This window comes from Anolis sagrei, chromosome 2 (genome assembly GCF_037176765.1).
Source record: "Anolis sagrei isolate rAnoSag1 chromosome 2, rAnoSag1.mat, whole genome shotgun sequence".
In the NCBI taxonomy this organism is placed as follows: domain Eukaryota; kingdom Metazoa; phylum Chordata; class Lepidosauria; order Squamata; family Dactyloidae; genus Anolis; species Anolis sagrei.
In genome coordinates this window covers 132,077,019-132,094,004 of record NC_090022.1, presented here as the reverse complement: position 1 = coordinate 132,094,004, position 16,986 = coordinate 132,077,019, and the positions used below count along the sequence as shown (strand labels likewise).

Genomic DNA, 16,986 nt, shown 5'->3' with positions numbered 1-16,986 from the left:
GTAGGACCAGGTGTACAGGACAGTCGAGCACAATTAAATCTTAGAAGGAACTTCTTGATAGTAAGAGCAGTTCAGCAATTGAGCCAATTACCCAAAGAGGTCATAGATTTTCCTTCTCTGGTTGCCCGCAAAAAAGAGGTTGGATAGCTGCCTCATGGGGATGCTTTAGGCCAGGCCTGTACAACATATGGCCCACAGGCTGGATGCAACCCACAAAGGCCTTGTGTAGCCCAGGTCCCTCCCCAGCCTCTCACCATTTCCCTGGGAATGGTGCAAGAGTGGGTAAGGAACGGGACTTCCCTTTTCACAGGGAGAGAGGAGGGGAGACCCACTAAAGAGGTCTGGGGGTAATATTGGCCCTTTACAAGGGTCAAGTTGTGTAGATCTGCTTTAGTTGAAGATCCTACATAAATCAGGGAGCTGGACTAAATGGGTCATGAGAACCTTCCAACACATGATTATACGTCTCTAATCACTAAATGTCATCATGAATACCTTAATGACTGCCAGATTCTACTGAAGGGTTATCATGATTTGGTGCATTCATAGATACATTTAAGGATTTTTTTAAAATTACATTTGTATGACAATTAAGATCTCCAAGTGATTCACAAAACAGAAGTCTATGATGTATTGAATTGCATATGCTGGAAGTTGCCACGTGAAGGCATAGTGCTGAAATGAGCCTGATCCCAGCTTTGACTGTTATCTCAGCCTTAATGTTTTAAGATGTAGTTTTTGATTGTGTTATGTTTATATTTGATTGATTTTAATGCTGCTTTTATCTGTAATGTGGGCTTGCCCCCTTGTAAGCCGCCCCGAGTCCCTTCGAGGAGATGGTGGTGGGGTATAAAAATAAAGTTATGTTATTATATTATTATTAAATGGGGCCCAGTTAATTATGTAAGTTTACAGCCCATTTCTACATGTTTACCCAGAAGTAAGTTCAGTATTACTTACTTCAAAGTAAATTGCATAAAAGTAATGTCTTTATGTTCCTATTCTGTGTACACATTTTGGGCCAGGCATCTTATCTGCAAGATGTTTACAAAACGTAAATTCCAGGCAACTCGGCAGCTCAGATTTAGCAAAGCCGATCCAAATTTGCCAAGCAGCCAAGTCCCTACAAAGAGCTTTGCCTTGATCTCACATTTCCAGTTTTGTGCAAGGCTAATTAAATGAAGGGGAAATTGATTATAACGGAGCCAAAGTCAGAAAATTCAGTTACAAAGGACAAATGTGTCTCATTATTCAGAGCAGAACACACAGCAGGTTTGCCTATGTCAACACTAAGCAGGTTTTTTATTGCAAGGGTGCCACAACATTATGAAATAATGCTATTCATATGTAGACTACAGTATGTCTTCAATCTTCTTTTCTTGCTTTTCTATTGGGCCAGAACACAGACTATGAAACAAGAATTTAGCAAATCTACTTAACATCATAGCCAGGTTCATAACTGTTTCAGGTTACTTCCAATGCTTGATCCATTTCTTCTGGCCACCCATGAAATCTACAACACAATGTCTACCTTTTTTATTTTTCATACACATGGTGGAAAAATACCACGATTCTCCCATGAAAATCACAACACATGTCATCCCTCCAGTAGCACTGCTTTGTATATAACAGTCTACCTGTACCTCGCATGCACTTGCACCCATGGATAATAGCCCAACTGCAGCCAACAGCAAAGCTTACCTGAAGAAGGTTCATCCATTGAGAAGGCTTTGTTCTCCACAAACATGCTCTGGGACTTTTGTTCCTTGAGAATTGTCTCATATCCAACACCTCGAGTGGGGTAGACATCATCCTCATAGACCTGCTCTGGTCCTGGCCTGATCACTTGAGAAATCTCAGGGATGACATAAAAGAAAACGAAGACACAGGCATTGGAGACAAGAGCAATCGCCATTGTGGGATCATCCCAAGCTGTGCCTCCTTCCTTCTGGTTGCCGTAAATATACATAACAATCCACACTATCCAGATGGCCATGGAGAGAGAGGTTGTGAGAAGAATGAAAATGGCATGTTTCCTCCAGTGCTTGTAGTGGCCACACAAGACCGGCCAAGCAGCCACAAAGGTAGCTACTTGCAAGAACATGACATAGATGAGGGCCATGACAAAGTCTTCATTGCTGACAGTGCAGGGGTCCTTGGATGCACTGTCACTCCGTACTACAGTAATGATGAGCCATTCGGTGTTAATGATGACTTCTACCAAGACCAGGACCAATGCCATGCCAAAGGTGATCCACCCCCGTGGGCCATGATTGCGCCGGGCAAGGAAATTGAGGTTGACAGTATGGGCTGCCAGACAAGAGAAGCAGATGGCAAAGAGGACACCAAAAAGGAAACGTCGTGAGGCACATGTGGAGAAATCTTGCTTGACGATGAAGGTGAAGGTCAAGCAGAAGAGCCCAAAGGTGCCCAACAGAAAGAAAGCTTGAGTCCCTACCAAGCTCTTCTTCCGGTAGTCCTGGACAAAAGGCATGCTGGCCACTAAGACAACAGTGAGCACAAAACTGGTCACAACACCAAAAGTGGCCACAGCTTCCAAAACAATGCCCCAGGCTATTGATAGGTCACAGAGATTGTAGTAGATGGGGTTCAAGTCCTTACCACACCCTGGTGGTGGTGGGAGAGTCACCTGAGCCAAGCACATTTTGACAGGAAGTGCCAGGAGCCAAAGGCAGGGCAGTATTGTCCTGGGTGGAGACCCCATGGTTGGAAGGATGGGAATTATTCCTTGGGACTTTGGGAAATTACTAAACAAAATTAGAAAGAAAAAAACATGTTAGGATCCATAAGACAATGCATTTTTTTTACCTTTTAAAAATTAAAATATATCATCATTTTTTTACATATCCTTTCATATACATAAGAATTTTGTTGTTTCCATATTATCTTCTAGTTCAATGTGTAAAATATAATGTAATAGACTAAGATTTTAAACATGAAATCCCCATGTTAGAATTTTCTTTTCTTCCAGAAAATATTTGAAGGGTTCCCAATCTTTCTTGAATATTGAAGCTATCCTGTCAAAATGTCAATTTCTGCTACTTCAGCTACTTTTACTATCTTTTCTTCTATTTTTGGTGTTTCTTCTGAGTATATACAATTCTTGCTGCGGTTGTCATCAGAATGAAAAGTCTGTCATATGACTTCAAAAGTGATCTACTGGGCATAGCGGAAGACAAGGCATTTTTGACAGAATGTTATAGCTTTCAGCTGGGTGACCTTGGTGAGTCATATACTTTAAACATCAGAAAACCCTGTGATAAATTTGCTTTGGGGGTTTCATAAGTCTGAAAAGACTGGAAGGCATACAGCAACTTTTTTACTTCCCTTGGCAGTGCATTTCTATATAACAATGGTATTGTTAATCTGTAGCCTCCTTCTAAACAATACTAGGCTCCACCAAGCTTAAAGAAACTAGCAGTATCACCCTGAATTAACCGATTCAGATAAAGAAACTATCTGACAAGTTTTCTTTAAAGGAGAGGGCCTCTAGTACATGCTATACTGGAAAGCTGGATCATTTTCACACTGTTTAATTAGTTGACCCTCCATATTTGTGGGAATTACTTTTGCACATTTCACTATTTGAGTCCACTTAAGAATAGTAGTGGATTTACCATGGTATAAACAAACAAACAAAAAAGATGAAATGCTACGTTTTGCCAGAATTTGGCCCTACAGTTGGACTGGAGAACCTAGGGCAATGGTTCTCAACCTGTGGGTCCCCAGATGTTTTGGCCCACAATGTCCAGAAATCCCAGCCAGTTTACCAGCTGTTAGGATTTCTGGGAGTTGAAGGCCAAAACATCTGGAGACCCATTGGTTGAGAATCACTGACCTAGAGATTCCCAGAGAAGTGTTCTGTCAGGTTAAAAAAGCATTTCAGATCCTCTGAAGATGCCAGCCACAGATGAAGGTGAAATGTCAGGAGAAAATGCTGCTACAAGGGTTGAATAAAAAGTAATGCCTCCACCTTCATAACTCAACAGATGGCAGTACTGATATGTGGCAGGTACTGGCTTGTTCAGTAGACTCTCCTCTACAGTTCCATTTTAGTGGGAACATTGCATTGAACTTAGCATTGAACGGTTGTGTTGTTAAAGTGTGAAGTATGGAACCCTGCGCAGACAGTCGGTCAATGCAACTTAAGCAACATGCAGTCATTGAATTCTTGACAGCAGAAGGTGTCACCTCAATATCTTTAAACTTACTCACCCAATGATGCACAGTACTCACATCAACATAATCACCATAAACAGCTTGCATTCTCTGATGAATCTCCTTTGGGGTGACACCTTCTGCTGTAAAAAAATTCAATGGCTGCACGTTGCTTAAGTTGCACCGACCGAACGACTGTGCAAGGTTCCATATTTTGCACTTTAACAACACAACCATTCAACACTAAGGCTTCCTGCCAAAATGCAATTGTAAAGGAGAGTCTACTGAACAAGCCAGTACCTGCCGCATACCAGTACTGCCATCTGTTGAGGAGTTATGAAGGTGGGGGCATTACTTTTTAATCAATCCTCGTAGAACACAGCCATACAGCCCAGAAACCACACAACACCCCAGGTTTTCTGCCAGGTTTTCTGGCTGTGAAAACCTTTGACAATACATTTTTTAAATTCTCATTTTTTTCACATTTTCTGGGTCCTTGCACTCTAAACCCCAGCAAATGAGGAGGGCTGACTGTACAGTCCTTTGATTGCACTCTAATTGCCATGCTTGCACTTTACAAAACCCTGGGATTTGTGGTTACTGAGGCACTAGAGTTCTCTTTCAGAGAATTCTAAATAGCTCTCAAAACTGCAATTCTGGATGGTGCCTCAGCAGTCAAAGTGGCATCCAAGTGAAATAGTAGTGTAGAGTAGAAATAATAATACTACCAAAATAATCTAATACTACCAAAGTCACTCACCACCAGCAGCTCATTGGATCCTGGAGGTAAGAGTTTGCTACTATGAACTAGTGGCTTGAACTTAATACCTTCCTTTCTGCAATGGCAAAGGTAACTGTAATACAACAAGGGATAATAGCATCACTCCTGTTATGGTGCAATAGTCTTTTACAATCGCATGAACTTCATTTAATGACTGTCCCATAGTCCACACACTGATCTGCTGCTTGATCTCTCATGCAGGTTGTCCACAAGATAAACTACTAAAAACACTCTTAACTACAAGTCAGCAACCTGCAGGGATATTTTTTAAAATGCCTATTTTGGGTAAGCACTACTGTTACAGGAAAGCTGTATCTATAATGGTAACTAACTTCGGAGTGCGGGTGGGGGCTGGCACTATAATTACTTTTTTCAAAGGAGCTTATAGAAGGAACTTTCCATGCTGTGGTCTAGAGTGGAAGTGGCTGGGAGGCAGTTTCTTCCCTTTCAAGAAAACAGAGCTCGACTGGTGAGAAGGACTATTCATAAAGAAAACTGTTTCTCAAAACAACCACGGTTGGACTATTATAGTACCACTAATACTTATTTATTAATCAGACTGCCCACCCCCAACTGCACATATGCTCTGTAAGACATTTCCCAGACCAGCCACGTTCCCTTAAGACAGAATCTGACAGTATGTTGGCTACCACTCAACGCTTCATAGTTCCCAGGCTCAGAGGACACCAGATGACTTTGGAAGGAGGGGAACACTCTCATTCTCCCTCGCCCCTCCACATCTCTGTCTCACGTGGCCTCCAAATCCCCTTGTTCTGCAGCCTGGATAAAGCTAGGCTCTGCTTCTGGGGATTGGGGCTTTAGACCTCAGCATATGAGAGCTTGTTTTGTTTTCTGCTCCCTTTATTTAGGAAGGCACCTCCCTACATTACAAGCCACAAATGCAGACACACGCTCCTGAACATGGGTTGGATTGGATTCCTATTGCAAAGTGATCAGTTTGGATTACCTTTACCACTAGGATATCACCAGGATACCAAACCCTGCAGTCCACACATACCTAGGATATGACACATTCTGTGTTCCTAAAAGCATGTCTACCGCTCCAAGGGAAAAGGTCAAGAAGAATCCCTCTTAGCTGCTCCTATTGAAATATCTCGGTCTTGTTTCATTACCACTCTGTTTGTTCTCTGAACTCTACAGCCTCAAACTTATTATTTAACATTCAATTCATATTTAATAATATTTAACATTCAATTCATAACAAGTTTTCGACATTGCTGTGGTCTGACTTAAAGGCAAATATATCATGGGGTTTTCTAGGGCTTATACCTGAACATAATGGAGCCGCGGTGACGCAATGAGTTAAACCCTTGTGCCAGCTGAACTGCTGACCTGAGGGTTGGCAGTTCGAATATGTAAGACAGGGTGAGCTTCCATCTGTAAGCTCCAGCTTCTCATGTGGGGACATGACAGAAGACTCCCACAGCATGGTAAAACATCCGGGCATCCTCTGGACAATATCCCTACAGACAGCCAATTCTCTCACACCAGAAGCAACTTGCAGTTTCTCAAGTTGCTTCTGACATGATAAAAAAACTCTGAACATTAAGAAGAACTTCCTGACAGTGAGAGCTGTCCAACAGTGGAACTCTCTGCATCAGAGTGCTGTGGAAACTCCTTCTTTGGAGGCTGGATGGCCATCTGTCAGGGGTACTTTGGGCATTCTACATGGCAGAATGGGGTTAGACTAGATGGCCCATGTGGTCTCTTCAAACTCTATGATTGTATAAGAGTGTGCAACTTGCCCAGGGTCACTCAGTGGGTTTTCACAGTCAAATTAGGTGTCCAGAACCTGCTTTTGTCATCCTTGTGGGACAGTGCTGTCCAGCCTTTGGCCCTCCAGATGTTTGGGCCTCCAACTCCCAGAAGCCCTAGCCAACTTGTCCAATGCTCAGGACTTCTGGGAGCTAAAGTCCAAAACACCTGGGGAACCAAAGGCTGGCCACCACTGTTCTAGATGAAGAAAAGATTTCAAGCTATCCAGGACTTTGGGGCAGCTTTACTCAACCTGGTGCCCCTGAGATCTGATGCACTACAACACACAAACCACTTGGGAAATCCACATACATTCCCCTAACTCCTGTGGTGCTAAAAAGTGGAATAGAAATATCCCAAATAAAACATAATTCAGTGAATTTCCCAGCTGTTGCTGCTTTTTTGTTTGCACATTGAGCACTTTCTCCCCTCCTCTCATGTGGAACAACACACAGAATCGCGTCAGCATTAACCACTGCAGTCTCCTACCATAGAAACCCCAGTGGGAGCTATTACAGAGAAGATGCATTAGGGATTACTCATGTTAACATTACTGCTGATTCACTAGAAATTTACCCTAATAAGCTTCTTCAGTCTATAGATGGTAAAACAGCTTAGCTTTCATGCGTGTCCCCTTAATTCAGTCTCAAAGATACTAGAAAAAGAAAGATGTTGCTTAAATTAGTTACTAGCTCCCCGGTCCTTATTTGCACAGATGTTCAAAACACAACTCAAGAAATATAGTAGCTTAACATGGAGAGGGAGCATGTGAGCCATAAGCCAACCTCAAGAGCCAATTTATGTAGAAATAAGTAAAGAGTTTACAGATTCAGAATGCTCCAACCAACAAGAGGTTTTGGTATAGTTGGAATTAAAATCAAGGGAACTACACATTTCACAATAATCTTTCAGCCATCCCAAACTACATACCCATACATATAAGGACTTTATCACCAAAAGCTGCTAAAGTGCAATTATGGCAGAATAAAAAACACTAATTGAGGAGTCTTACTGCATGATGTCATGGCTGTTCTGTAGTTGAATTGTGCTTGGATTGTAAATTGTTTAATCTTTTTTTGCTGTCAGGAAAACTCCTGCTTCAATACCAATATTGCAAAGGGGAGGAAGGTTTCATGAGAACTTCAACTGCACAACTGCAAGTTGCAGCAAAAGGGGGGAAGGGCAGGGAGAGAAAAAATAGGAATAGATTGGTGCACATGCACATGGGTATGGCAAACATGAGCATGGAGCAAGGCTGTGTGGAATCTGATTGCAAGGATCTGCATTAAAAGGACGAGAATTACACAATTAGTGAAGAAACAATGGGTTAGTGCAGTGGGGGTTGGGAGCCCTGGGAGGTCACCATAGACCATCAGAAAACACAGTATTTTCTGTTGGTCATGAGGGTTCTGTGTGAAGAAGAAGAAGAAGAAGAAGAACTTTATTTTTCTACCCCACCTCCATCACCCCGAAGGGACTCAAGGCGGCTTACATGGGGCCAAGCCCAAGGCAAAATACAATTAGAAACAAAACAATAACATAGTAAAACAGCATAAAACAGCCTAACAATAATAAACAAGCATCAAAAGCAACAGCAGACTAATTTTGGAGGGCGGGGGAGGAAGGGGGACCAGTATGCAAACTGGTTAAAGCAGTGGTTCTCAACCTGGGGTCCCCAGATGTTTTTGGCCTACAACTCCCAGAAATCCAAGCCAGTTTACCAGCTGTTAGAATTTATGGGAGTTGAAGGCCAAAAACATCTGGGGACGCCAGGTTGAGAACCACTGGGTTAAAGGATAAGGTGGTTCAAAAAGGTGGATAGAAACGTATAACAGCACAGGAAATAGCATGGAAACAAATTGGGAAGTTTGGTCCAATTCTATCATTGGTGGTTTTCAAGGGGCTCTTTGATTGTAGGTGAGCTATAAATCCCAGCAACTACAACTCCCAAATGTTTCGTTTATTTTCCCCAAACTCTACCGGTGTTCACATTTGAGTATTTGTGCCAAGTTTGGTCCAGATCCATCATTATTTGAGTCCACAGTGCACTCTGGATATAGGTGAACTACAACTCCAAAAATCAAGATCAATTCCCACCAAACCCTTCCAGTATTTTCTGTTGGTCGTGGGAGTTCTGTGTGCCGAGTTTGGTTCAATTCCATCGTTGGTGGAGTTCAGAATGCTCTTCGATTATAGGTGAACTATAAATTCCAGCCACTACAACTCACAAATGACAAAATCAACCCTCCTCCCAACCCCTCCAGTACTGAAATTTAGGCATATCGGGTATTTGTGCCAAATTTGGTCCAGTGAATGAAAATACATCCTGCATATAAGATATTTACATTATGATTCATAACAGTAGCAAAATTACAGTTATGAAGGTGCAATGAAAATAATTTTATGGTGGGGGGGGAGGGGTTCACCACAACATGAGGAACTGTATTAAGGGGTCATGGCATTAGGAAGGTTGAGAAACACTGGGCTAGAGTGATAAAGTCCTGCCTGAAATAGCATTGAATCAAGTATTTGTTTATCCTTGCAGTGACTGGAAATTTATTTTGGTTTAACCTAACTTAGCCCAGTGTCTAGGGCTGACCTAGAGGTCAGGACTACAGAACACTCTTTGCGTGCATCAAGGCCCTGCTCCAATCCCAGGGGTCTCCGGTTGGAGAGGAGGAATAGGAAACACTCTCTGCTTGAGATCTTCTGCTAGCCAGACATGACAGCATTGGGCTAGGTGGCTGAAAAAGTCTGATTCAGTGCCGACACTTTCACACACCTAGGTTTTTCAGGAGTTTCATGCAAATAATATGTGTCATATGTGTACCTTATTGCTGGGACACATTTTGTGGGCAAGAGAAACAGCTGCCCATGGGAAACTTGCAACCCGATATCCTGTTTCCATGCCAGTTCAGAAAGTACAAACTGTTTTTTTAATCAGGCATTTCTGTTTTAGCTTCCCCATTCCTGTCCTGTTTATACCAAGTGATATATCACACACCAAAGGCTCCACATTCACACTTGAAGACAACAGAAACAAACATTCTACGAAAGTAATCAGAGCATATTTTGTGCTGCCCTTTTGAAAAGCAGATCTGGAAAGTGTAAGCAAGATAATCTACTATATTTTCAAGTCTATCTCGGGATAGATAAATTGTAGGAGACCTCCCCTTCCCTCTCGCCCCAGTTAAGGCTTCAGGGGCTTGTCCTGTCATGTCATGTATGATTCACTCCTCTTCAGGAAGAAGGAAGCATTACTTAGGTAGAGGGAGGCTGTTACTGGAGCCGTCTCCAGAGAATTGGATGGCTTCTGCCTAAGAGTCTAGTGGGGGGAGGTTAAATGGCATTGAGAGGGAGGAAGAAACAGTGAGTAACTATTTCTTTTGGCATGCCTGAAATATGAATTATCAAGGAATAGCTTAAGAAACTCTTCTCCAATCCCAGAAACCCTTCCCACCAGAGCTCAGAATCCCAGTTTCAGGACATGTTAGGAAACAGCAAAAACTTGATCCCATCCATGCCCATTTTCTTATTTGTTGACACAACTGAGTTCAGAGGGACTTACTCCCAAATAAGTCAGAAGGACTTACTTCCTAACAATCAGCCTATTCCTATTACAAGCTAGAAGATGAGAACAGAAATAGTGCTTGAAAATCATATAGAAAGGGCGGACAAAGTGGGACTTCTCAGATTTTGCAAGACTTGAAGCACCCACAAACCCATGGGCTGAACTCCCAAAGGCTGATGGGAGAGCCATCCAACAACATCTGACAGGCTACACATAGCTCAACCCTTCCATTATTTATGTTGCTGCATGCTTTCAGGTTGTTTCCGTTTTATGGTGACCCTATCACAGGGTTTTCTGGTAATTTTTTTCATGCCAGGAGTGACTTGAGAAACTGCAAGTCGTTTCCGGTGTGAGAGAATTGGCTGTCTGCAAGGACATTGCCCAAGTGACAATTAAAAAAATATGCCTGCTAATGCCAGTTCCAAGACGAACGCTGTTGAGTGACCTATGTGGCTAAGGCATTGAAGACAGTCAACTCCCCACATTCACTTGGGTTAGGAGCACAGGGGCCCTGCAAAATAATAAAACTGGTTTTTTTTTTACTTGAGAGAACACCTCTCTAGGAATATCTAAGTCATCCACTATGACTCTATGCTCAAATTGGTGGCAGAGGTCAGCAAGAGTTGCACTGGAGGACCTAAAGATTCCTAGACATAACATTTTAATCAAAGCCATTATTTATAAAATTCACAAAAAGGTCAAACTTGCAAATGTGGAGGGTTCTGAGTGGCCAGGCATACTAAGCCTAAGGATGGAGCTTGTAAGAATCCTGTAGTGTTGAATATAGAACAGTAAGGTTGCAGATTTACACGTATTTGTCTATCAATTCATTCATTTATTTTGCCTGATTAAAAGCAGTGCTGCTGTACCTCAGTGTTGTGGCTCGGATACCTGCTATATGGTATACTATATGGCCCCTGAATTAATAATCTAAAGAGTAACTGATGGTGAAAGCAGTTTCCAAATCCAGTACCAATATGTGGGTCAAGTCACAGCACCCCCTTTATACCAGTTAGGTTATAATTAGTGAACTGGCAAATGACATGAAATGTATAAGAATTCCTTTCTATAAAATGGTGCCTATTCCAACATAAATGTTTTTCTAGCATCAAAGTTGAAGTAACAAATGCCATTTTTATCTCTGCAGACAGAATGGTGTCATCCTGACTTAAGTGAATCTGAAAATGCAAAATTGCACATTTTCATAGTCTGTCTGCCTTTCTTTGGTTGGTAAATTGCTTGTTTCTTTGTTTGCACTAGAAGCAGTTGAAAAGCAGGGAACAGAAATGGAGCGGGGATAGAAAACAGAATTGCTAAACTGAATCAGTACATACATCTGCCTAAATGTGTGGCCAGATGTGGGAGAATAACAACCCTAACTCCATCATATCCAGTGTTGAAAAATCATCTAGCCCCATCAGGAGTTTATAGGATGGTTGGTGTAAAATAAAAAAAAAATCTAAAAGTTTCTAGGTCTGCCTGCCACACCTTCTTGTTTTGCTTGGGAAACTGTTGTTCCATGTGCCAGGAGCTCAGAATCCGCTACTACAAGTTACTAATTTTTGCCCACGGGGGTCTACATCTGGTTACCATGTGGGCATTCTTTCCCTTCCAGGAGCCAAGATAAGAACTACATCCATGTAATTTTCATTGCTGAGAGACCACTTTGCCCTACACTCACAATCCCTTGAAAGCACACAACAGGACTGAAGGACCAGTTACGACTAACCACAACATATTTGTAGCACTATGGTCCCAATTTAAAGTGCCATAGTTCCATCCTATGGAGTCCTGGGATTGGTAGTTTAGGGAGAGGCTTTTAGATTTCTTGGCCAATGAGCTGGTGCCTCTAACCAAATGACAAAGCTCAGAAAACCATGGCACACAGCCAAGTGGCATCATATTGTTGAATACTCACTTCAACTTATGGCAACTCCAAGGAGAACCTATTATAGAGGTTTGGGGTTGAGAGATTGTGATTTGCCCAAGGTCATCCAATGGGTTTCCATGGCTGAGAAAGGAATCGAATCTTGGTCTCCTGGAGTCATAGTCCAACACTCAAACCACTGTGCAACACTACCTTTAACAATATCATGGGAAAACAACTATGAGAGCTAAAGTGGCATCATAGTGCTATCATACACATGTACACTGCAAAGATCTTGGTCTGGACCACAGATTACTCCATTTTATCTTTCCACTGGTGATTCTGTTGTTAGGCAGCCACCAAAGGCACCAGAGACTAAGGATCTGGTTGCAGAGAAGTGGAAAAAGAGGACAGAGGTATGGCTGTTCCACTCATCATCTGTCCTGCAGCCCAGTGTTTCTCAAACAGTGCTCCTCCGTGTGTTATGGACCTCAGTTCCAGAAATCTCAGCCAGTTTACCAGCTGTTAGGAATTGTGGGAGTTAAAGTCCAAAACACCTGGAGGAGCAGAGTTTGAGAAGCACTGCTTGCTGTCAATGTCTACAACAGAGGCTCCTGTCCCAATGGCAGTGCTGTAGTAAGATCCTGCTATCTAGTTGACTTCGGTACTTGAAAGAAGCAGGGGACACAAGTTCAGACTCACAGAAAAAAAATAGCTTGAATCAGCCTTAGTTGTTGGGTGGTTTCAAATGACTCATGGTGACTCCAAGGAAAACCTATTATAGGGTTTTCTATGGCTAAGAGTATGTGACTTGCCCAAAGTTGGTTTCCTGTGGGTTTCCATGGCTAAGGAGAGATTCAAATCCGGTTCTCCAGAGTTGTAGTCCAACTCTCAAATCACAACAACACACTGGTTTCTTGGATCTTCATAACTGTTCTGAGAAGCCAGAGAGCTTGATGATGGCATGTTTAGATCCAGGATTCTCTCATCCAAACACCACCCCACACTACTGTACATTATTCATAATCCACTACTGATTTGTTTTCAATATGCCACTTATTAACACCAGTGGGAGATGAGGGGACAATTTAGCATTGTGCATTTCTCAATTCTCACGTAAGGTAAAGGTTTTCCCCTGACATTAAGTCCAGTCGTGTCTGACTCTGGGGGGGGGGGGGGGGTGCTCATCTCCATTTCTAAGCCAAAGAGCCGGCATTGTCCATAGACACCTCCAAGGTCATGTGGCCGGCATGACTGCATGGAGCGCCGTTATCTTCCCGCCGAAGCGGTGCCTATTGACCTACTCACATTTGCATGTTTTCAAACTGCTAGGTTGGCAGAAGCTGGGGCTGATAGCTGAAGCTCACACCACTCCCCAGATTCGAACCTGTGACCTTTCAGTCAACAAGTTTAGCAGCTCAGCTGTTTAACCCACTGTGCCACCGGGGGACCAGTGGGAGGTGAGGAGACAATTCAGCATTGTGTATTTCTCAAATCTCAATTTCCTATTTTGATTCAGAAATTCCCAGCCTAACACCCACAGTATCGATTTATTCTCTTTCCAGGATCTTCTATTTTTCCTCCTTTGAAGCCCCCAGGTTCCAAACGTTTTGAAGACTCAAAACCTCACAAAGATTTGAAACAGAAATGCCTCAAAATCCAAGCCTAATATGAACCATTATGATTAATAATTTATTTGCATCTTTGGGGAAAACAGTGCTATCAAATTCAGCATTACAAGCAGTAATGCTCTAAATCTAGCTTGGAGGGGGGGGGGGGGGAATACAGTAAACCCAGAGAATCAACCAAATTTTACATAAATGCTGACTTATTTAATAGCCGTTGATTCAATAAGGGTCATATATACTCAAGTAAAAGTTGACCTTGTGTATCATTCAAAAGCAGATTTTGGATAAATCATGGGTCATTCCACAAAGAGGGGAAAACACTGTGGCTGCCACCACTATTACCCCATACATACAAAAAGGCCTAATGTGGTGTCATGGCCGGGAGAGTAGAAGCAAATTAGTACTTATTACAGGGCCCTTCCAGGCAGGCCCTATATCCCAGGTTTTCTGCTTTAAACTGGATTATATGAGTCCGGACTACCTAATAATAATAATAATAATAATAATAATAATAAAAGTTTATTTTTATACCCTGCCAACCATCTCCCCTAGGAAACTTGTGGCAGCTTAACAGAAAACCTGGGATCAGATCCTGGGATTTAGGGCCTGTCTGGAAGGGCCCTTGGTTCTTCCTGGGGCCCTTCCACCCGGCCTTATATCCCAGCATATCAAGGCTGGAAATCCAACAATATCTGTTTAGAACTTGAAATGTGGGATTTTCTGCCTTGATATTCTGGGATATAGGGCTGAGTGGAAGGGCCCCTGGTGTGGCTTAAGCTCTTGCCTTTGGTCACTTTACTCCGAGGAAGGGAATGGTTCCTTTTTTGATAAGAGTTAAGAAGCAGTTCTCACACTGACCCATGGATCAGTTAACCCAGGTTTTTTGACTTGATTTTTGAGACCAGACTTTCTAGACTTAAGCTTTCCAAACATTTCAAGTTGGTGACACATCTCTCAGGCTGGATCTATACTGCCATATAATCCAGATTATCAAAGCAGATAGTCTACTCTATCTTCTTTGAACTTGATTATCTGTGTCTACACTGCCATACAATACAGTTCAAATAAGATAATCTAGATTTTATATGGTAGTGTAGATCCAGCCTTAGGCCTCTTCTACAATGTCATATACAATCCAGACTATCTGCTTTGAAATGGATTATATGGCAGTGTAGATTCAGATAATCCTGTTCAAAGCAAACAATGTAGATTTTATGGCAGTACTGAAGGGGCCTTAGACATGCATCATTTTGCAAGACGGTGATTCAGTTTCACTAGCAAACCAGAGGTTAAACCAACCGCTTGTCAAAAATATGGACACATACATACACTGTAACAAAAAAAATGCAGGGGAATACATCACATCACATACAAATCTTTCATTTATATATTTTAAGAGATATGATTTTGTCATATTAAGAGATATTGCTTTTGTCAGATAGACTCAGGCCCCTTCTAGACAGCTGTATAAAATCCACATTAGAATCCTAGAGTTGGAAGAGACCTCCTGGGCCATCCAGTCCAACCCCCTGCCAAGAAGTAAGAAAATCGCATTCAAAGCATCCCTGACAGATGGCCATTCAGCCTCTCTTTAAAGGCCTCCACAGAAGGAGCCTCCACCATACTGAACTGGATTATATGTCAGTGTGGACTCAGCTAAACCCAGTCCAAAGCAGACATTGTGGATTATCTGCCTTGATCTTCTGGGTGATATGGCTATGTGGATGGGCAACAAGTTTCATATGACAACACTGATTTCCCATCTGTATTGAGAGGAAAATACATTCTCCTTCCCACTATCTCTGGGCCCTTCCACCCAGCCATATATCCTAGAATATCAAGGCAGAAAATCCCACAATATCTGCTTTGAAGTGGGTTATCTGAGTCCACACTCGGATAATGTGAGATTCCCTGCCTTGATATTCTGGCATATAGGGCTGTGTGAAAGGGTCCTCAGACTTCCTACAAACCTATATGCTGTTGAATCAGTTTAACCATCTAATTTAAGCCCCCAGAAGTTTCTCATGAGGTAACTGCGACACACCCAACACTTGAATGTGTGGCAACACACAGCTTGGAAAGAGCTCTGTCCTAGACTCATACACGAATACATAGGTATACGGGAGCTTCAGGCCAAGGCTTTAGCTGAGTTTCAAGAGTTCCAAACATGGAAGGAGGAGAAATGCTAAATGTGGGAGTTTGGGGAGGTTTCTTAGGGTCCTTCCGCCCAGCATATGAGGGCAGAAAATCCCACAATATCTGCTTTGAATGTGGCCCTTCCACCCAGCCCTATATCCCAGAATATCAAGGCAGAAAATCCCACAATATCTGCTTTGAACTGGGTTATTTGAGTCCACACTCTGATAATGCGGGATTTCCTGCCTTGATATTCTGGGATATAGGGCGGTGCGGAAGGGCCCTTAGATTGGAGCAAAATTCCCGTTGCATTTAACCAGGGGAAACTCCTCCAAGGGTCCCAAACTTTTGGATCAACTTTGGTATCCGAGAGGGGATGGGGGAGTGTTGGGTCTCACCGCGCGGCTCCCCGCCCACCCAGCGCCCTGCGTGGTCTTACCTGCCTCGGGGAGAAGACGCCGGGCTCTGGCCCCAACCCACGGGCGCAGGGGGAGGGGACCCTCTCGCTCTCGCAGCCTGGCTCCCTCCTTCCCTCCCTCCACCTGGCGCCTCCTTCCCCGATCCCGAGCCGAAAGTGGAGCCGCGGGAAGGGAGGGAGGGAGGGAGGGAGGGAGAGAGGGAGGGAAGGAGGTGCCACGGCGGAGCAGGAGGGAGGGGAAGGCGCGCGCCCGGGCAGGGGCTTCCTTCCTTCCTTCCTCCTTTCCTTCCTTCCTCGCCTCGCGCCGGATCCCGGGAGCTACGTGCCTGACATCACGGTGACATCAGCCCCATCCCAGGCTCTCCTCTCAGGGCCACCAGGTCGCCAGCGCTTCTTGCCTCTGGCTTCCTTCCTTCGCTCCCTCCCTCCTCCGGGCTCCCTTGTCCTCCAGGTATAGACAGCCAGCATCATTCCCAGGGATGCCGGAGCCACACACCTTCCTCTTTCTACACTAAGGGTGTGTCTGTCTGTAGAAGGCATGCAAGCCGACTTCCCTTGAACTGCCATGGATCACTCCTCTTGAACCCTGGGAGCTTGACAAAGGTCTTCAGCCTTCTCTGCCAAAGACTG

The 16,986-nt window shown here is 43.4% G+C and overlaps 1 protein-coding gene across 3 annotated transcripts in view; it reads right to left on the bottom strand.

Annotated features, from left to right (window-relative positions):
• Positions 1-16,762, bottom strand: part of GPRC5C (G protein-coupled receptor class C group 5 member C) — a 32,735-nt gene extending 15,973 nt beyond the window's left edge. The window contains exons 1-2 of one of the 3 annotated variants that reach the window (XM_060764259.2): positions 16,378-16,762; positions 1,702-2,768 (exon numbers count right to left, since the gene is read on the bottom strand). In XM_060764259.2, coding sequence (XP_060620242.2) covers positions 1,702-2,725 — 1,024 coding nt within the window. In that variant the 5' untranslated portion in view covers positions 2,726-2,768; positions 16,378-16,762. Of the gene's footprint in view, positions 1-1,701; positions 2,769-4,939; positions 5,030-16,377 lie in introns of those variants that run through there. The other 2 variants (XM_067463871.1, XM_067463870.1) reach the window with 2 other exon arrangements.
• Between the last annotated feature and the right edge of the window lie 224 nt (positions 16,763-16,986).